The following is a 14,267-nucleotide window of genomic DNA, read 5'->3' as shown; positions in this document are numbered from 1 at the left end:
AAAAGAGACAGAAAGTCAGAAAGCAAGAAATCCTCCTCCAGAAGGAATAGCCATGCCACAATCCCTTTCCTTCCATCCTTCACCTGGGATCTTGGACATGCATGTACACTCTCCCAGCCTGAGTTTCAAGCCTCTGGGTCCAAGACTTGAACTACAGTCAGCCATGTGGGAGTCCAGTAATGGAACCATTATGCTGGTCCCATTTTTTTTTTTTTTTTTTACTTATTGCTTTTAATGAACTTGTTTCAGACAAAAATAGCAAAACAACATAAGATTTTAAAGAATAAATGGTTTTAGTTTTTCCATTTTAAATTGGTTAATTAAAGAAAATTTAGAAATAAGAGGAAAAAGTAATATATAAAAGTATAATACTTATATAAGTGCATATACTACTACATATTATACTAGTATAGATACTATTATATGTTTATGCAAAGTGAACACAGACAATATATGCATGTGTGTATTCTAGAATTAAACCTTGTGTGTTGCAAAATTTGACACTGAAGTACTTCTTTTTAGGAAGAGTCCTTCATGAAGTTTAACTTATTAATGTTTTCTAACACGTGCCTAGTAATTGTATTAAAAATATTTCTGCTATATCGAGTTTATAAAGATAATATGCATTATGTTTGAAAGATTTATCATGTTATATTTCATATTAGGTTTGTAAACTATCTTCAATTACTTTTTTAAAAATTGTGTGATGTAAGGGTCAAGTTTCTGAGTTTATTTTAACAAATTGACATCTGATTAAGTTAGGACACTTAACTGAAAGACCATATTTTCTGCAGTATGCTGCACTGTTACCTTTTCCATATTCATATGTGATCATGTGCTGCATTAGATTTTCTGTTTTGTGTCCCCTAATTAATGGCTGGTTTGCCTTTGGAATGTGAAAATAGTTACATTAGTTCTTTATCCTTTTGGCCTGTTTCCTAGCAACTAGAGGACTCTGGATAATTATCAAAGAAAATTTATTATCTCCATTCATATTCCCCCATTTTAAATTCTAGGATCAAAAGCAGAGCTGAAGTCTAATAGTAACTATGTGGTAAATTCTCAATGTATTAAGTGATGACATATCATTATAAATTATGAACATGTTAAAACAATATATTAGGGACCAGGGGTGTAATACTGGACTTCTGAGTGGTTTACAGTGGTTCAAGTCCTGGACCTGGCAGCTTAAACCTCATTCCAGGCACATGTGTGTGCATGTCCAAAATCTCCAGAGGAGAAAGAATTGCCGTGTGGTCACTCCCTGGAGGATGATTTATTGCTTTCTGTCTCTCCAGCAATCACACATGCCCTATAGCTGAAATCTCTCTCTCTCTTTCATATATATATATATATGTGTGTGTGTGTGTCTGTGTGTGTTTATAATTAAATACAAGAAAAAAGTGAGCAAGGTACATATGAAGGAATCTTCAAAATTTTATGGAAAATGTGTATTATGAAAATACTATGAATGGTTTTCTAAAGGTTTTTGCCCCAAAGTAAACTTATATATTAGTTCCATTTTTCCATATTCTTTTGAAGTCCCTACCTAGGATACCAGCACTGCATTTGTATTTAAAAATCAGGAAAAAAAGAATGTAAACATATCAACATATATGATGTTTTTAAGTACATGTAATATCACTGGAATAATGTACCAAAAATCTAGTAGCATTAATTGTGTCTGGACCAGACAACTCTGTAAGCCAATATTTTTAAAAACTTTTTGACAGTAGTAAAAATGTAAAATAGCAGAAAATCTTTTATTCTGAATGCCCTCATTCTTATTAAACTGCCTCTGTTTAATAAATATGCTACGGCATCTGCTGGCCCTAGAAAACCAATATTTCCTTTTAATCTACATCCTTCCAGACATTGTTAGCTTGCACACTACCCACTACCAGCATGCACATGTAAAATGTTATATGAAATTTTAGAGTGCTATTCTTCTGGGTTCATGTTCACAGTGTTATGTTTCATAAATACATTTTTTTTTTCCTACATGTTAGGAAAGAAGAAATTTCTTCAGTAGAGCTGCTCTTATACATTGTTTTAAGAGGCTGTACAATATTATATGGAATAAATCTGCTCCAGTGTCTTAACATATTCTGAGGGCCAACTCATGGGTAGTCATTCTGCTTTGCATTGCTAAATTGATATAAAAGAACACCAAATGTTGTCAACAGACTTTTACAAACACATGTTCATAAAACTGCAAATATTATTCTTTCAAAATAAGATTGCATTAATTCAGCTTGTAAAGAAAAGGAGTAATTTTTCTATTTTTTTTTTTCACAATAAAACGCCAAAATGCTTCAAAACATGCAACAATTGAAGGAGAGTGGGAATGGTATAACAACTGAGGTCTGGCAGGATACAGAATTACTCTAGAGTTGGAAAAAAAAAAAACCTAAATAGGAGAAATATTTACATGGTGTACTGCTTTCATAGATGTCCATTAAATTACCTCAAACGGATGGCTTGAAACAACAGAAAATTAAAGTCTCACAGTTATCAAGTACAGTGTCCACAATCATGGTGTTGGCAGTGCATTGCTCCATCAGAATGTTTTAAGGAAAAATAATTTCTTGCCTCTTTCACATTTTCATGGTGTTGGACATCCTGGGTTTGTTGCAGAATCACTGCAAACTCTTTCTCCATGCTTATGAGACATTCTTTTGTTTTCTCCTGATCTATTTTCTAAATTTCTTCATCTCTTGCTCTCTTACAAAGATACCATTGGATTTAATGCCACACTAAATCACAGTAAACTCACTGCAAAATCCTTGTTAATTACATCTACAAAAACTCTTTTTGTCCAAAGGAGGATACATTTGAAGACATCAGATAGAGACAAATTTTGAGGAGGTAACATTTAATCCATTGAACATGAGAATGAATAGTTGATAGAATTTTAGAAGCTTCCAGTACTAAGTCAGTAATACCAAGCTAGAGTCAGAGGGAATCAAGTTACCAGAGAACATTAAGATCTGCACTAGTAAAGTAGTGCATACCCTTAGTGTTTGTAGTCTTCAAAGGAAATGGACAAGAGATGGGAAAGAGAAAATACAAAGAAATCCTGATTCTCCTGCTTCCATCAGCTTTGCTGCTTCTGGAGTGTCCAATTGGATAAATAAACCATAGAGTCAGAAAACAACAGGAAATGCATCTGAAGGAAAGGGAAGATTAACAAAAGCAATTATCACAGAGCATGACCCTAATCACTAATAGACACACACACAGATAACTTGTATTTTATTGCTCAGACAGTCTTAGCCCAATGCGTAACCATGAAGGAAAGACTGATCTTCAAATTGACATCCTAGCACTGGGGTTTATCTGTCCACTGATTATACTAAGGCCCTTAAATAAACTCTGTGAAAGAAATGTCTCTTTAGACATTATGGGAGCTTCACTGTAATTTTATTATCATTGTTTAGGAATATAGAAACAAAGCTAACAATGTGTTTCTACTGCAGACATGTGACAAACATAATAAACCCACTAGTTTTATAAATCAAAGTTTTACCTCATGCTAATAGCTTAGCTATTAGTCTTCTCAATGCCATCATGATATCTTTGTTCCTCAGCGTATATATAATTGGATTAAAAATTGGTGTCAAAATGGTATAAAAAAGAGAAAAAAGTTTCCCCATTCTCTCAGACTGATCTGGTTTGGGTTGTAAATAAGTGATGACACCTGTTCCATAGAATAACACCACAACTGTCAGGTGAGAAGAGCAGGTGGAGAAGGCTTTAGACCTCCCTCTGGCTGATGACAATTTCAGAATGTTGCAGATAATTTTGCCATAAGAGAAGACAATCAAAAGAAATGGAACCATGATAAATACCACTGCAACTACATAGACTGCTATCTCATTCACAAATGTGTTCCCACAGGCAAGCTTCAGTATTGGTGGAATGTCACAGAAGAAGTGATTAATTATGTGAGATGCACAAAAAGGCAAAGAGAAAATCTGGTATATATGCCCGATGACAGCTGGAACTGTACTGATCCAGGAGGCAGCCACTAGCTGGATGCAGACCTTGTGGTTCATCACTAGAGCATAATGGAGAGGGTTACAAATGGCCACATAGCGGTCGTAGGCCATCACTGCCAGGAGGACACACTCTGTGCCTCCAAGCATAAGGAAAAAACCCATCTGCATAGCACAGGCAAGAAAAGAGATATGTCCATTCTGAGTCCAGATGTCCATGAGCATTCTTGGGGTAGTTACTGTTACATAGCAGATTTCCAAGAAGGAAAAGTTGCCAAGGAAAAAGTACATGGGTGTGTGGAGAGCAGGGTCAATTTTTGTTATTAGTATTATGATGCTATTGCACATCAAGATAGTCAAATATATAAATAAAAATACACCAAACAGAATCCATTGGAGATTGGGAGTATCAGAAAACCCCAAAAGAACAAATTCCATCATTGTAGTGATATTTGAATTTTCTGCTTTTATTTGCTCTTTGTCTGCAAATATGGTAAATTTAAAATGATTAATTCACATGTTGACATACCTTTTTCCCTTATGTTAACTGGAAGAGATGCATGCCCATACTTACATAATTTCTCAAATTATTTCTACTGTTACCCAGAAATTAGATTAACATTACTATTCCTATATAGTGAGATTAGAAACTTCCAAAAGTAACCAGTAATAGAGCTGAAATCAATTCAAGAAGTACAGTCTAGGGGCCAGCAGTTGGTGTAATGGCTATGTTGCTGGACTCCCATGTAGCCATCTGCAGTTCGAGTCCTGGACCTGGTGGCTTAAACTCACGCCAGGCACGTGTGCGTGTGTGCCCAAGAACCTTTTGGAGAAGAGATGATGGCATGACCATCCCCCAGGGGGATGATTTCTCACTTTCTGTCTTTCTGTCTCTCTCTGTCTTTCTGGCAAGTGCACGTGCCCTATAGCAAAGACCTCTCCAAAAAAAAAAAAAGAAGAAGTAAAATTCTAATTTCTAATATATTTTGTAGGTTTGGATGTAATGACACCAGAAGTACTGAGTGAGAAGTGTGCGTTATTTAGAAAATGGTGAGGAAAATAATAATCTCATTATTTCACCAGTAAGAGTGGATTTAGGATACAGGCTATTTCTATTGTTTTGCCTTGGTTTAATCTCTTTATATTAGACATCATGTTTCATATATATTTTTTTCTTTTTTTGGAGGTTTTTTTTTTTTTGCTATAGGGCGCGTGCACTCGCCAGACAGAGAGATAAAGAGAAACAGAAAGCGAGAAATCACCCCCCAGGGAGGATGGCCACTCCGCAATCCCCTCTCCTCTATCCTCCTCCTCTCAGGATCTTGGGCACGCGCGCACATGCGCCCAGCGTGAGTTTTAAGCCACTGGGTCCGGGACGTGAACTGTGGTCGACTACGTGGGAGTCCAGCGACGTAGCCATTACGCTAACTGTTGGTTTCATGTTTCATATATTTTTAATTCAAAGAATATCTTTGTCTTGAAGTTTTAATTTAATTTTTATTTGAAAAATGATTTTTAAAAGATTTTTTTTGTCCATAGGGCCCGTGCCCTTGCCAGAGTCAAAATAAGTTTTGAGTTTTCTCTTTAATACTCCAATGAGGATCACTTTTCTTAAACTGTATGCATTATTGTATGCATTATTGCTGTAATTGATGCATCTCTTTCCTTACTTATGCTAAATATGAAAATAATAATCCCGGCATACTGTTCATCAACTTTACTCATTAACATTTCTTATATGGTTTGTGATAAATATTAATTATCTTTTAACTTAAGCAAGAAACATAACCCCTACTAATCTGCTGGTCCCACCTATGTATTTTAATACTTGTTACATATATCTCCTATCCACATGATATTCTTTACTGACATATAATTACCTTACATTCAAATGCAACTCCCTTTCTCTACTTTATCATCATAATGTTGCCTTATAGAAGTATAATTTTGAGTAAACCTAACTATTATTTACTCTGTACATACAAGTGGCCAAAGTACATGGATAGCATTGAAAAACAAAATAAAGCAAAATCATTAAAAACAGCCTGTCTCTGGGCCCAGGAGGTGCCATAGTGGTTGGTACACTGCAGTTTGAGTCCTGGATCCAGAATCCTGAAATTCACACTGGGTAAGTGTACCTGCATACCCAAAATCTTGGAAGGAGAATGGAAAAGAGGGGACTGCAACAGGGTCATCCCTCTTGGGAGGTGATTTCTCACTTCCTTTTTCTGTTCTTTCTGTCTCAAATAAATGTATGTGTCCTATACTAAAAATTTCTCTAACAAAATTAAAATAAAAAAATCTTGTCAAGGTGCTATACTTCATATTCATGCCATCTGGTATAAAATTAGCAAGTCAGCATAACTTGATGATTCTCATTACAATTTTTCAGAATTTGTTTTCCAACTTTTCAAAACAAATATTTATGTGTGTGTCTATCTTCTCATATCTACTTCATGTACACCATCTAAGCCCATCAGCTGATCTTTCCACATTATTACACTGATAAATGAAAATGACCAGACAAATAAAGAACATTTACATACTTCCATTAGTAATAGTTATCAAAGTTACTTTAAAAGAATTATTTTTATTATTAGTGTCATTATTATTTGACAGAGACCTAATTTTATTTAACTTTATACTGAAGAGTTACATGACATATATTATCTAATTAACTCATTTTCAGAAAATGTTCTCAAGATTTCATGCTCTTATTATTTGAATCTTAATCCTCAAATTCAGAAATATTCTCAACATTGTCTAACAGCACAATTTTGACTTACCTTCATGGATGTTCATTTTGTTTGTATAGAGTATAGGTGGTTTTTGCACTATAAAATTTTGGTAACTTCTTTTTCTCAGAAATTCACTCTTTCTCCAGTATTTTTTGCTTGGTTCAAATATCAATTACTTTTAAATAGGAATAATCACTCTCACCCTGAGGATTACTCTTAAATAGGAATAATCACTCTCACCCTGAGGGAAGTCTCTCGTGTATCAATTTAATTTCTAGAAGACCTCTGCTGCTGGGCAAGCATTCTGGTCACTTTGTGAAACTACATCTGTTTGGGTAGATTCATCCACGTCTGCAGTCCCTCATCAGCACAGAACTCCCACAGTGGACAGAATCTCTTGGCAGGGAAATACCATTTAATTATTAAAACTACTTTCAGAAAAAGTTAAAATCTCTCTGGCTATTATTTTAAGGTCCTTGATAATTGATACAGATTTTCTTTTCTTATTTTTACTCTCATAATTAAACCAGATCGAGAAATCCAAACCTTAAGAAAAGCGTGTCATGTGACAAATGTGCTATGCTTGCTGTGTTCAGCATACTTGATTGTGAGATCCTTATTCAGAAAGGTAATGCTTGGCATTTCCTTCTGAAAAAGCAATGCAATACACTGTAAAGTTACATGTAATCCAATGTATTATATACAAGATTATGATGATAATAAAAATAAATAAATAAAGCTAAAAAAAAAAGACAGTTAATGCTCTGTCCTAGTTAAATTTCATGGAAATTAAAGTATGTCATTTCTACTAATAAACATGTATTTTTTATTTTTTTATTTTAGGGTGCCAAATCACACATCTAGGAAGATATCTACCTGACTGAAAATGAAATACAGGTCACTTCGATAAACATTTTAAAAAACATTATTTAAGGGATCAGCAGATGGCTTAATGGCTATGTCACTGCAATGTCATGCAGTTGACCACGGTTCAAGTCCCAGATCCAGTGACTTAAACTCATGCGGGGCGGGTGTGCCTATGTGTCAAAGATCCTGAGAGGAGAATGGAGGAGAAGGGATTGAAGCATGGCCATCCCTCCTGGGGAGTGATTTCTCGCTTTCTGTCTCTCTGTCTCTCTTTTTTGCCAGTGAGTACATGCACTCTATAGCAAAAACCTCTCTTCCCCCCACAAAAAAATTAATAAAAACATTATTTAATACAACTACTCTTTATTTAAAGACCTACCTGTTTAGCAGCCACTCAGACTTAAGACCAGTTCTCCAGGACAGGGAATCCCCTTCTTTTGTCTGTTTTTTATCTCTGGAATCTTTTTGTCTTTGTATTTTTCCTACAGTGATTATTTACTATCTGAAGTGTTCACAATCACACAGAACTACACATTTTGTTTATAAATTTGTACTTTCTTATGTACCCATATTAGTGTTCAGAATAAATAAAAATAATTACAACAAATTTAAATTATCTACTGTGCTGTGCCTTGACACTTTCTTTCTGGAACCTATCTAATTTTTTTTTGGAAGTGATTTTTGCTATAGGGCATGTGTGCTCACTGAACAGGCAGAGACAGAGTTAGAAAGTGAGAAATCACCATGATTCCCCAGGTTGCTGACCACACCACAATAACTTTTCCTCCATTTTCTTCTTGGGATTTTGGCCATGCACACACACCCACACCCAGTGTGTTTCAACCTACGAGTTCCAGATCTTGAACTGCAGTCAGCCATATGGGAATTGAGTGCCTTAACCACTATGCCACCTACTGGTCCCATAATGTACGCTTTTTATATAAAATATATAATGTCATACAAAGTTATAGAGTGCTTTTCTTCATGGTTTCATGAACACACAGTTATGACTGATTATACATTTACAGTCTTTCTTACAGGTTAAGAAAAAAATTCTTTAGTAGAGCTGTTTTTAAACATTGTCTTCAGTGGTTGTGAAATATCATGAGGTATAGATGTGCTCCAGTGTCTTAATATAATCTGTGATTGCCTTCTCTTGGCTAGTCAGTTTGTTTTGCATTACTTAAGCAATACAAAAGAAAATAGAAAATGTTATAACATACTTTAACATACACATGCCCATAATGCTATCAAATATATTTCTTCAAAATGAGATTTCATCGAAAAAACTTGTAAAGTAGAATAAGAAGTATTTTTATTTTTCTGTCAAAAGAAGAAAAATTGCCAAATTACAAAATACAGTCCAAAATAGTTGCAATAAATGAAGAGAAATGGTGTAACAGCTGGATTCTGGCAAAGTACAGTATTCATCTAAAGATGGCCAAAAAAAAAAAAAAGCAAAGACAAAAAAAACCCCATAAAACAAAAAAACAAAACTAGTAAGAGGAGTATTTACATGGTGTATTGTTTTCATAGATCTGTGAATACCTTAAGTTTCCACAAACCGTATGACTTAACAACAGAAAACGAGTATCTCACAGTTCTCAGGTTCAGTGTCCCCAGTTATTGTGCTGACTCCATCAAGGAGCTTTCACAAAACAATTATTTCTTGCTACCTCATGATTTGATGGCTTTTGGGCTCTCTTGGTTTTTGGCAAAATCATGGCATTTCATTGCTTCACCTTTATGTGATGTTCTTTTATGTTTCTCTGGGTATGTTTTCAAAATTTCTCTCTATCTCTTGCAAAGGGACTTATCTTTGGATTTAGTGCCACTCTAAACCAGACTGATCTCATTTCAAAATCCATATGTTAATTATATCTGCAAAAAACCCTTTTGATCAAAGAAGGATACATAGGAAGAGGTCAAATAAGAGATATATCTTGAGGAGCCAACAAGGAACCCACTGCATGTGAGAGTGAATAGTTAATGGGGAGAATTTTAGAAGCTTTCAGTATTAAATCAATATTACCAAACTACAGTCAGAGGGAATCTGGTTACAGGAGAACTTTAAGACCTGCATAATAGAGGCCAGGCAGGTGACATGGAAGTTAAGGTACTAGACTCCCACACGGCCAACCACAGTTCTAGTCCTGGACCTGGCAGCTTCCCTTCTCACTTTTCCTTTTTCTCTCTCTCTGTCTCTTCAGTCAAAATTTTGAAATGAATGGTAGTAAATAAAATAAGTAATTCTTTAAAAATGATAAAATCTGCACAATAGAGGGTGCATTCCCTTAGTATTTGTAGTCTTCAAAGGACATGGACAGTGACACAAGAGATAGAGACACAGGAAAATGCAAAGAAACCCTAATTCCCCTACAGTCTCTATAGTGCTTCTGGACTGTCTCACTGGTTATATCTAACAATAGCATCAGAGAATGGTAGAAAATGCACCTGAAACAATTGGAGGGTTAAAGAATATTTATCACAAAGCATGACCCTATTTGTTGTTTATACAACACATATAGCTATTTTGTATTCTTTTGCTCAGGCATTTTCAACCCAATAGTCAACCATGAAGAAAGCCTGATCTTCAAAATGAGATCCTTGCACTGATGTTTATCTGTCCTCTGGTTACACAGGACATTAATCAAACTTAATGGAAGGAAAGTCTCTTTACACAATTACTGAGCATCATTACAATTTTTTTCTATAGTGTTTCTATACTGGTCACATGACAAAGCTATAAACAGAATATTTCTATAAATTATGGCTTTATCTCATATTAATAACTTGGCTAGTAGTTTTCTCAGTGCCTTCATGATATCTTTGTTCTTCAGAGTATATATGATGGGATTCAAAGTTGTGATCAAAATGGTGTAGAAAAGAGAGACAAATTCCTCTATTTCCTTAGACTGATCTGATTTGGCTTATAAATAAATGATGGTAGCTGTACCACAGAATAGCACTACAGCTGTCAGGTGAGAGGAGCAGATGGAGAAAGCTTTATATCTCCATCTGATTGATGACTATTTCAGAATATTGGAGATAATTTTGACGTATGAGACAACAATCAATAGAAATGGAACCATGATGACCACCACTGCAACTGCAACTACAAAAACTGTTACCTCATTCACAAATGCATCCCCACAAGCAAGCTTGAGAATTGGTGGGATGTCACAGAAGAAGTGATTGGTTGTGTGAGATATGCAAAAGTTGCCATCCTCCATTTCAGCATAAAAGAATAAACCTGAGAATGGCTCAGTGCCCTGGTGTTTTCTAGCAGAGGTGGACGCAGGGTCTGCCTGACTCTACGCTCTCTATTTGTGTGTTTGTGTGTGTTGTTTTTCAGTCCATTAACCCACTTCCACTCCGGGTTCCATATCCCTTCACTCCGTAGGCCTGGGCAAACCTGTATACACATCCTTCTTTAGAAATAAGTAGGAGGGGAACCAGCAGATGGCATCATAGTTACATCACAGGACTCCCATGTTCAAAGTCCAGGACCCGACAGCTTAATGCTCATGGTGGGCGCATGTATGTGCATGCCCAAAATCCCATACAGTCAGAGGGAATCTGGTTACAGGAGAACTTTAAGACCTGCATAATAGAGGCCAGGCAGGTGACATGGAAGTTAAGGTACTAGACTCCCACACGGCCAACCACAGTTCTAGTCCTGGACCTGGCAGCTTCCCTTCTCACTTTTCCTTTTTCTCTCTCTCTGTCTCTTCAGTCAAAATTTTGAAATGAATGGTAGTAAATAAAATAAGTAATTCTTTAAAAATGATAAAATCTGCACAATAGAGGGTGCATTCCCTTAGTATTTGTAGTCTTCAAAGGACATGGACAGTGACACAAGAGATAGAGACACAGGAAAATGCAAAGAAACCCTAATTCCCCTACAGTCTCTATAGTGCTTCTGGACTGTCTCACTGGTTATATCTAACAATAGCATCAGAGAATGGTAGAAAATGCACCTGAAACAATTGGAGGGTTAAAGAATATTTATCACAAAGCATGACCCTATTTGTTGTTTATACAACACATATAGCTATTTTGTATTCTTTTGCTCAGGCATTTTCAACCCAATAGTCAACCATGAAGAAAGCCTGATCTTCAAAATGAGATCCTTGCACTGATGTTTATCTGTCCTCTGGTTACACAGGACATTAATCAAACTTAATGGAAGGAAAGTCTCTTTACACAATTACTGAGCATCATTACAATTTTTTTCTATAGTGTTTCTATACTGGTCACATGACAAAGCTATAAACAGAATATTTCTATAAATTATGGCTTTATCTCATATTAATAACTTGGCTAGTAGTTTTCTCAGTGCCTTCATGATATCTTTGTTCTTCAGAGTATATATGATGGGATTCAAAGTTGTGATCAAAATGGTGTAGAAAAGAGAGACAAATTCCTCTATTTCCTTAGACTGATCTGATTTGGCTTATAAATAAATGATGGTAGCTGTACCACAGAATAGCACTACAGCTGTCAGGTGAGAGGAGCAGATGGAGAAAGCTTTATATCTCCATCTGATTGATGACTATTTCAGAATATTGGAGATAATTTTGACGTATGAGACAACAATCAATAGAAATGGAACCATGATGACCACCACTGCAACTGCAACTACAAAAACTGTTACCTCATTCACAAATGCATCCCCACAAGCAAGCTTGAGAATTGGTGGGATGTCACAGAAGAAGTGATTGGTTGTGTGAGATATGCAAAAGTTGCCATCCTCCATTTCAGCATAAAAGAATAAACCTGAGAATGGCTCAGTGCCCTGGTGTTTTCTAGCAGAGGTGGACGCAGGGTCTGCCTGACTCTACGCTCTCTATTTGTGTGTTTGTGTGTGTTGTTTTTCAGTCCATTAACCCACTTCCACTCCGGGTTCCATATCCCTTCACTCCGTAGGCCTGGGCAAACCTGTATACACATCCTTCTTTAGAAATAAGTAGGAGGGGAACCAGCAGATGGCATCATAGTTACATCACAGGACTCCCATGTTCAAAGTCCAGGACCCGACAGCTTAATGCTCATGGTGGGCGCATGTATGTGCATGCCCAAAATCCCAAGGGGAGAATGAAGAAGAAATTGTCACGTGACCATCCACCCTTGGACGTGATTTCTAGCTTTCTCTTTCTTATACCTTCAGAATAAATTTTAAAATATCTCCACTTGTATGCAGAGGGAATTGAACATCTCCGTCATTTCCTACCACTGTATTCCAGAATATATGGAAACTGATTGGCAAACATCTGACCTTGTTCCATCAATTCGCTTGAAATATATTTCATCATTGCAATTCCTACTGGACTATGAAACACATTTTTAATATCATATACACATTGAGACTTTCTAACACCATATGTCTTCAAGTTATTTAAATTAACATAACTCTTAAGTAATACTGCCCATTTTATACCTAACTTATTTATGTGACATTTGCTAAGAGTACAAATAACATGGGGAGTACATCAATTGTAGAAATTCTAAGAGGTGAAAGACTTAGTTATCAACACTGCACATAAAATCTACACTTTTACTTGCAATATGGAACTTGAGGGATATTCAGAGTGCCTAATTTTTTCTTTCTTCCCCTTCTCCTTCCCTCCTTACCTTCTTCTTTTACTTCTTTTCTCTTCTTCTCCCACTCCTCTATCTCTCTCTCTCATTTCTTCTAGTTAATTTTTGTCCAGAGACACAGAAAGCAAGCAAACAAGCAAGAACTCCCCAAGGGATTATAGATATGCTGCCATCCTCTCTCCTCTGTTCTCTTCTTGAAACCTTGGGCATGAACGCACGCAGAAGCAGCCTGTCTCCAACACACCAGGTCTGGGACTTGAACCATATGACTGGTCATGTGGGATCCAGTCACCTTAACTACTGTGCCACAGGAGGACCCCAAAGTCTCTAATTCTAAGAATTTTTGTTACTATTTGTGGACTGCATCATTTACATAGGAATTATGCCACTTCAAAAGTTATTTTATCCTGATAGATATTTGCCTTTTCAACTGAGTTTCTCTTTGTAAGGGCTTATATTATCACCCTGGTGTTGGATGTATACATTTCAACTTTTCACTTTCAGGCAGTTACATTTTGACCTTTATACAGTTACATGATGTCTTGTGTCATCCTTGTTTTCACATTTACATAGGGGTGTAAATATCTAATCTACTTTATGTATTTGCCTTCCATGTATCAATAATTAAATATATCTTTCATGTTGATAATGCTGGTGGTGTTTAAGATAATTATAATATTTATAGAAGTGGTATTCTTTTCCCCAACTCATGAATGCACTCATGACATGGTATAATAAAGAGAGTACTTGTCCAGGAATGATGATAACTCCTATAGATTTTTTATTTACTATTTTAACTGCATTAGTGAACATCAGTATCATATAGAAATTTTATAAACATATAAACATGGTCTAATATTCAAAGATTCTTGTTTGAAAATTCAAGAATGTTGGTGAAGAAGGCATTTCACAAAATCTAGTTTTCTAGAAAAGGAATGATATCCAACATAATGCAAAAAATATTATAATTTAAATGTTAATACAAGCCCTTCTATAACTCCTTCCAAATTTCCCTGCCTTTTTAAACTTTTTAGTACTATTTATTTTGTTTTAGCTTCTGCAG

General features: G+C 35.8%; 1 protein-coding gene across 1 annotated transcript; it reads right to left on the bottom strand.

Moving 5' to 3' along the window:
• Positions 1–3,530: 3,530 nt before the first annotated feature.
• On the bottom strand, positions 3,531–4,493 carry LOC102496671 (olfactory receptor 10AG1). Its single transcript, XM_014587348.1, has one exon. The coding sequence runs from the start codon at positions 4,437–4,439 to the stop codon at positions 3,531–3,533; it is 909 nt and encodes a 302-aa protein (XP_014442834.1). The 5' UTR covers positions 4,440–4,493.
• Between the last annotated feature and the right edge of the window lie 9,774 nt (positions 4,494–14,267).

The sequence above is a fragment of the Tupaia chinensis genome, unplaced genomic scaffold (genome assembly GCF_000334495.1).
Source record: "Tupaia chinensis unplaced genomic scaffold, TupChi_1.0 Scaffold000202_1, whole genome shotgun sequence".
Taxonomy (NCBI): domain Eukaryota; kingdom Metazoa; phylum Chordata; class Mammalia; order Scandentia; family Tupaiidae; genus Tupaia; species Tupaia belangeri.
Note: the sequence above shows the minus strand (reverse complement) of the source record. Positions and strands in the feature narration are given on the sequence as shown.

Bases quoted from the DNA above. Each gene is read 5' to 3' on its own strand.
- LOC102496671 (XM_014587348.1), bottom strand. From the start codon at position 4,439: ATGATGGAATTTGTTCTTTTGGGGTTTTCTGATACTCCCAATCTCCAA.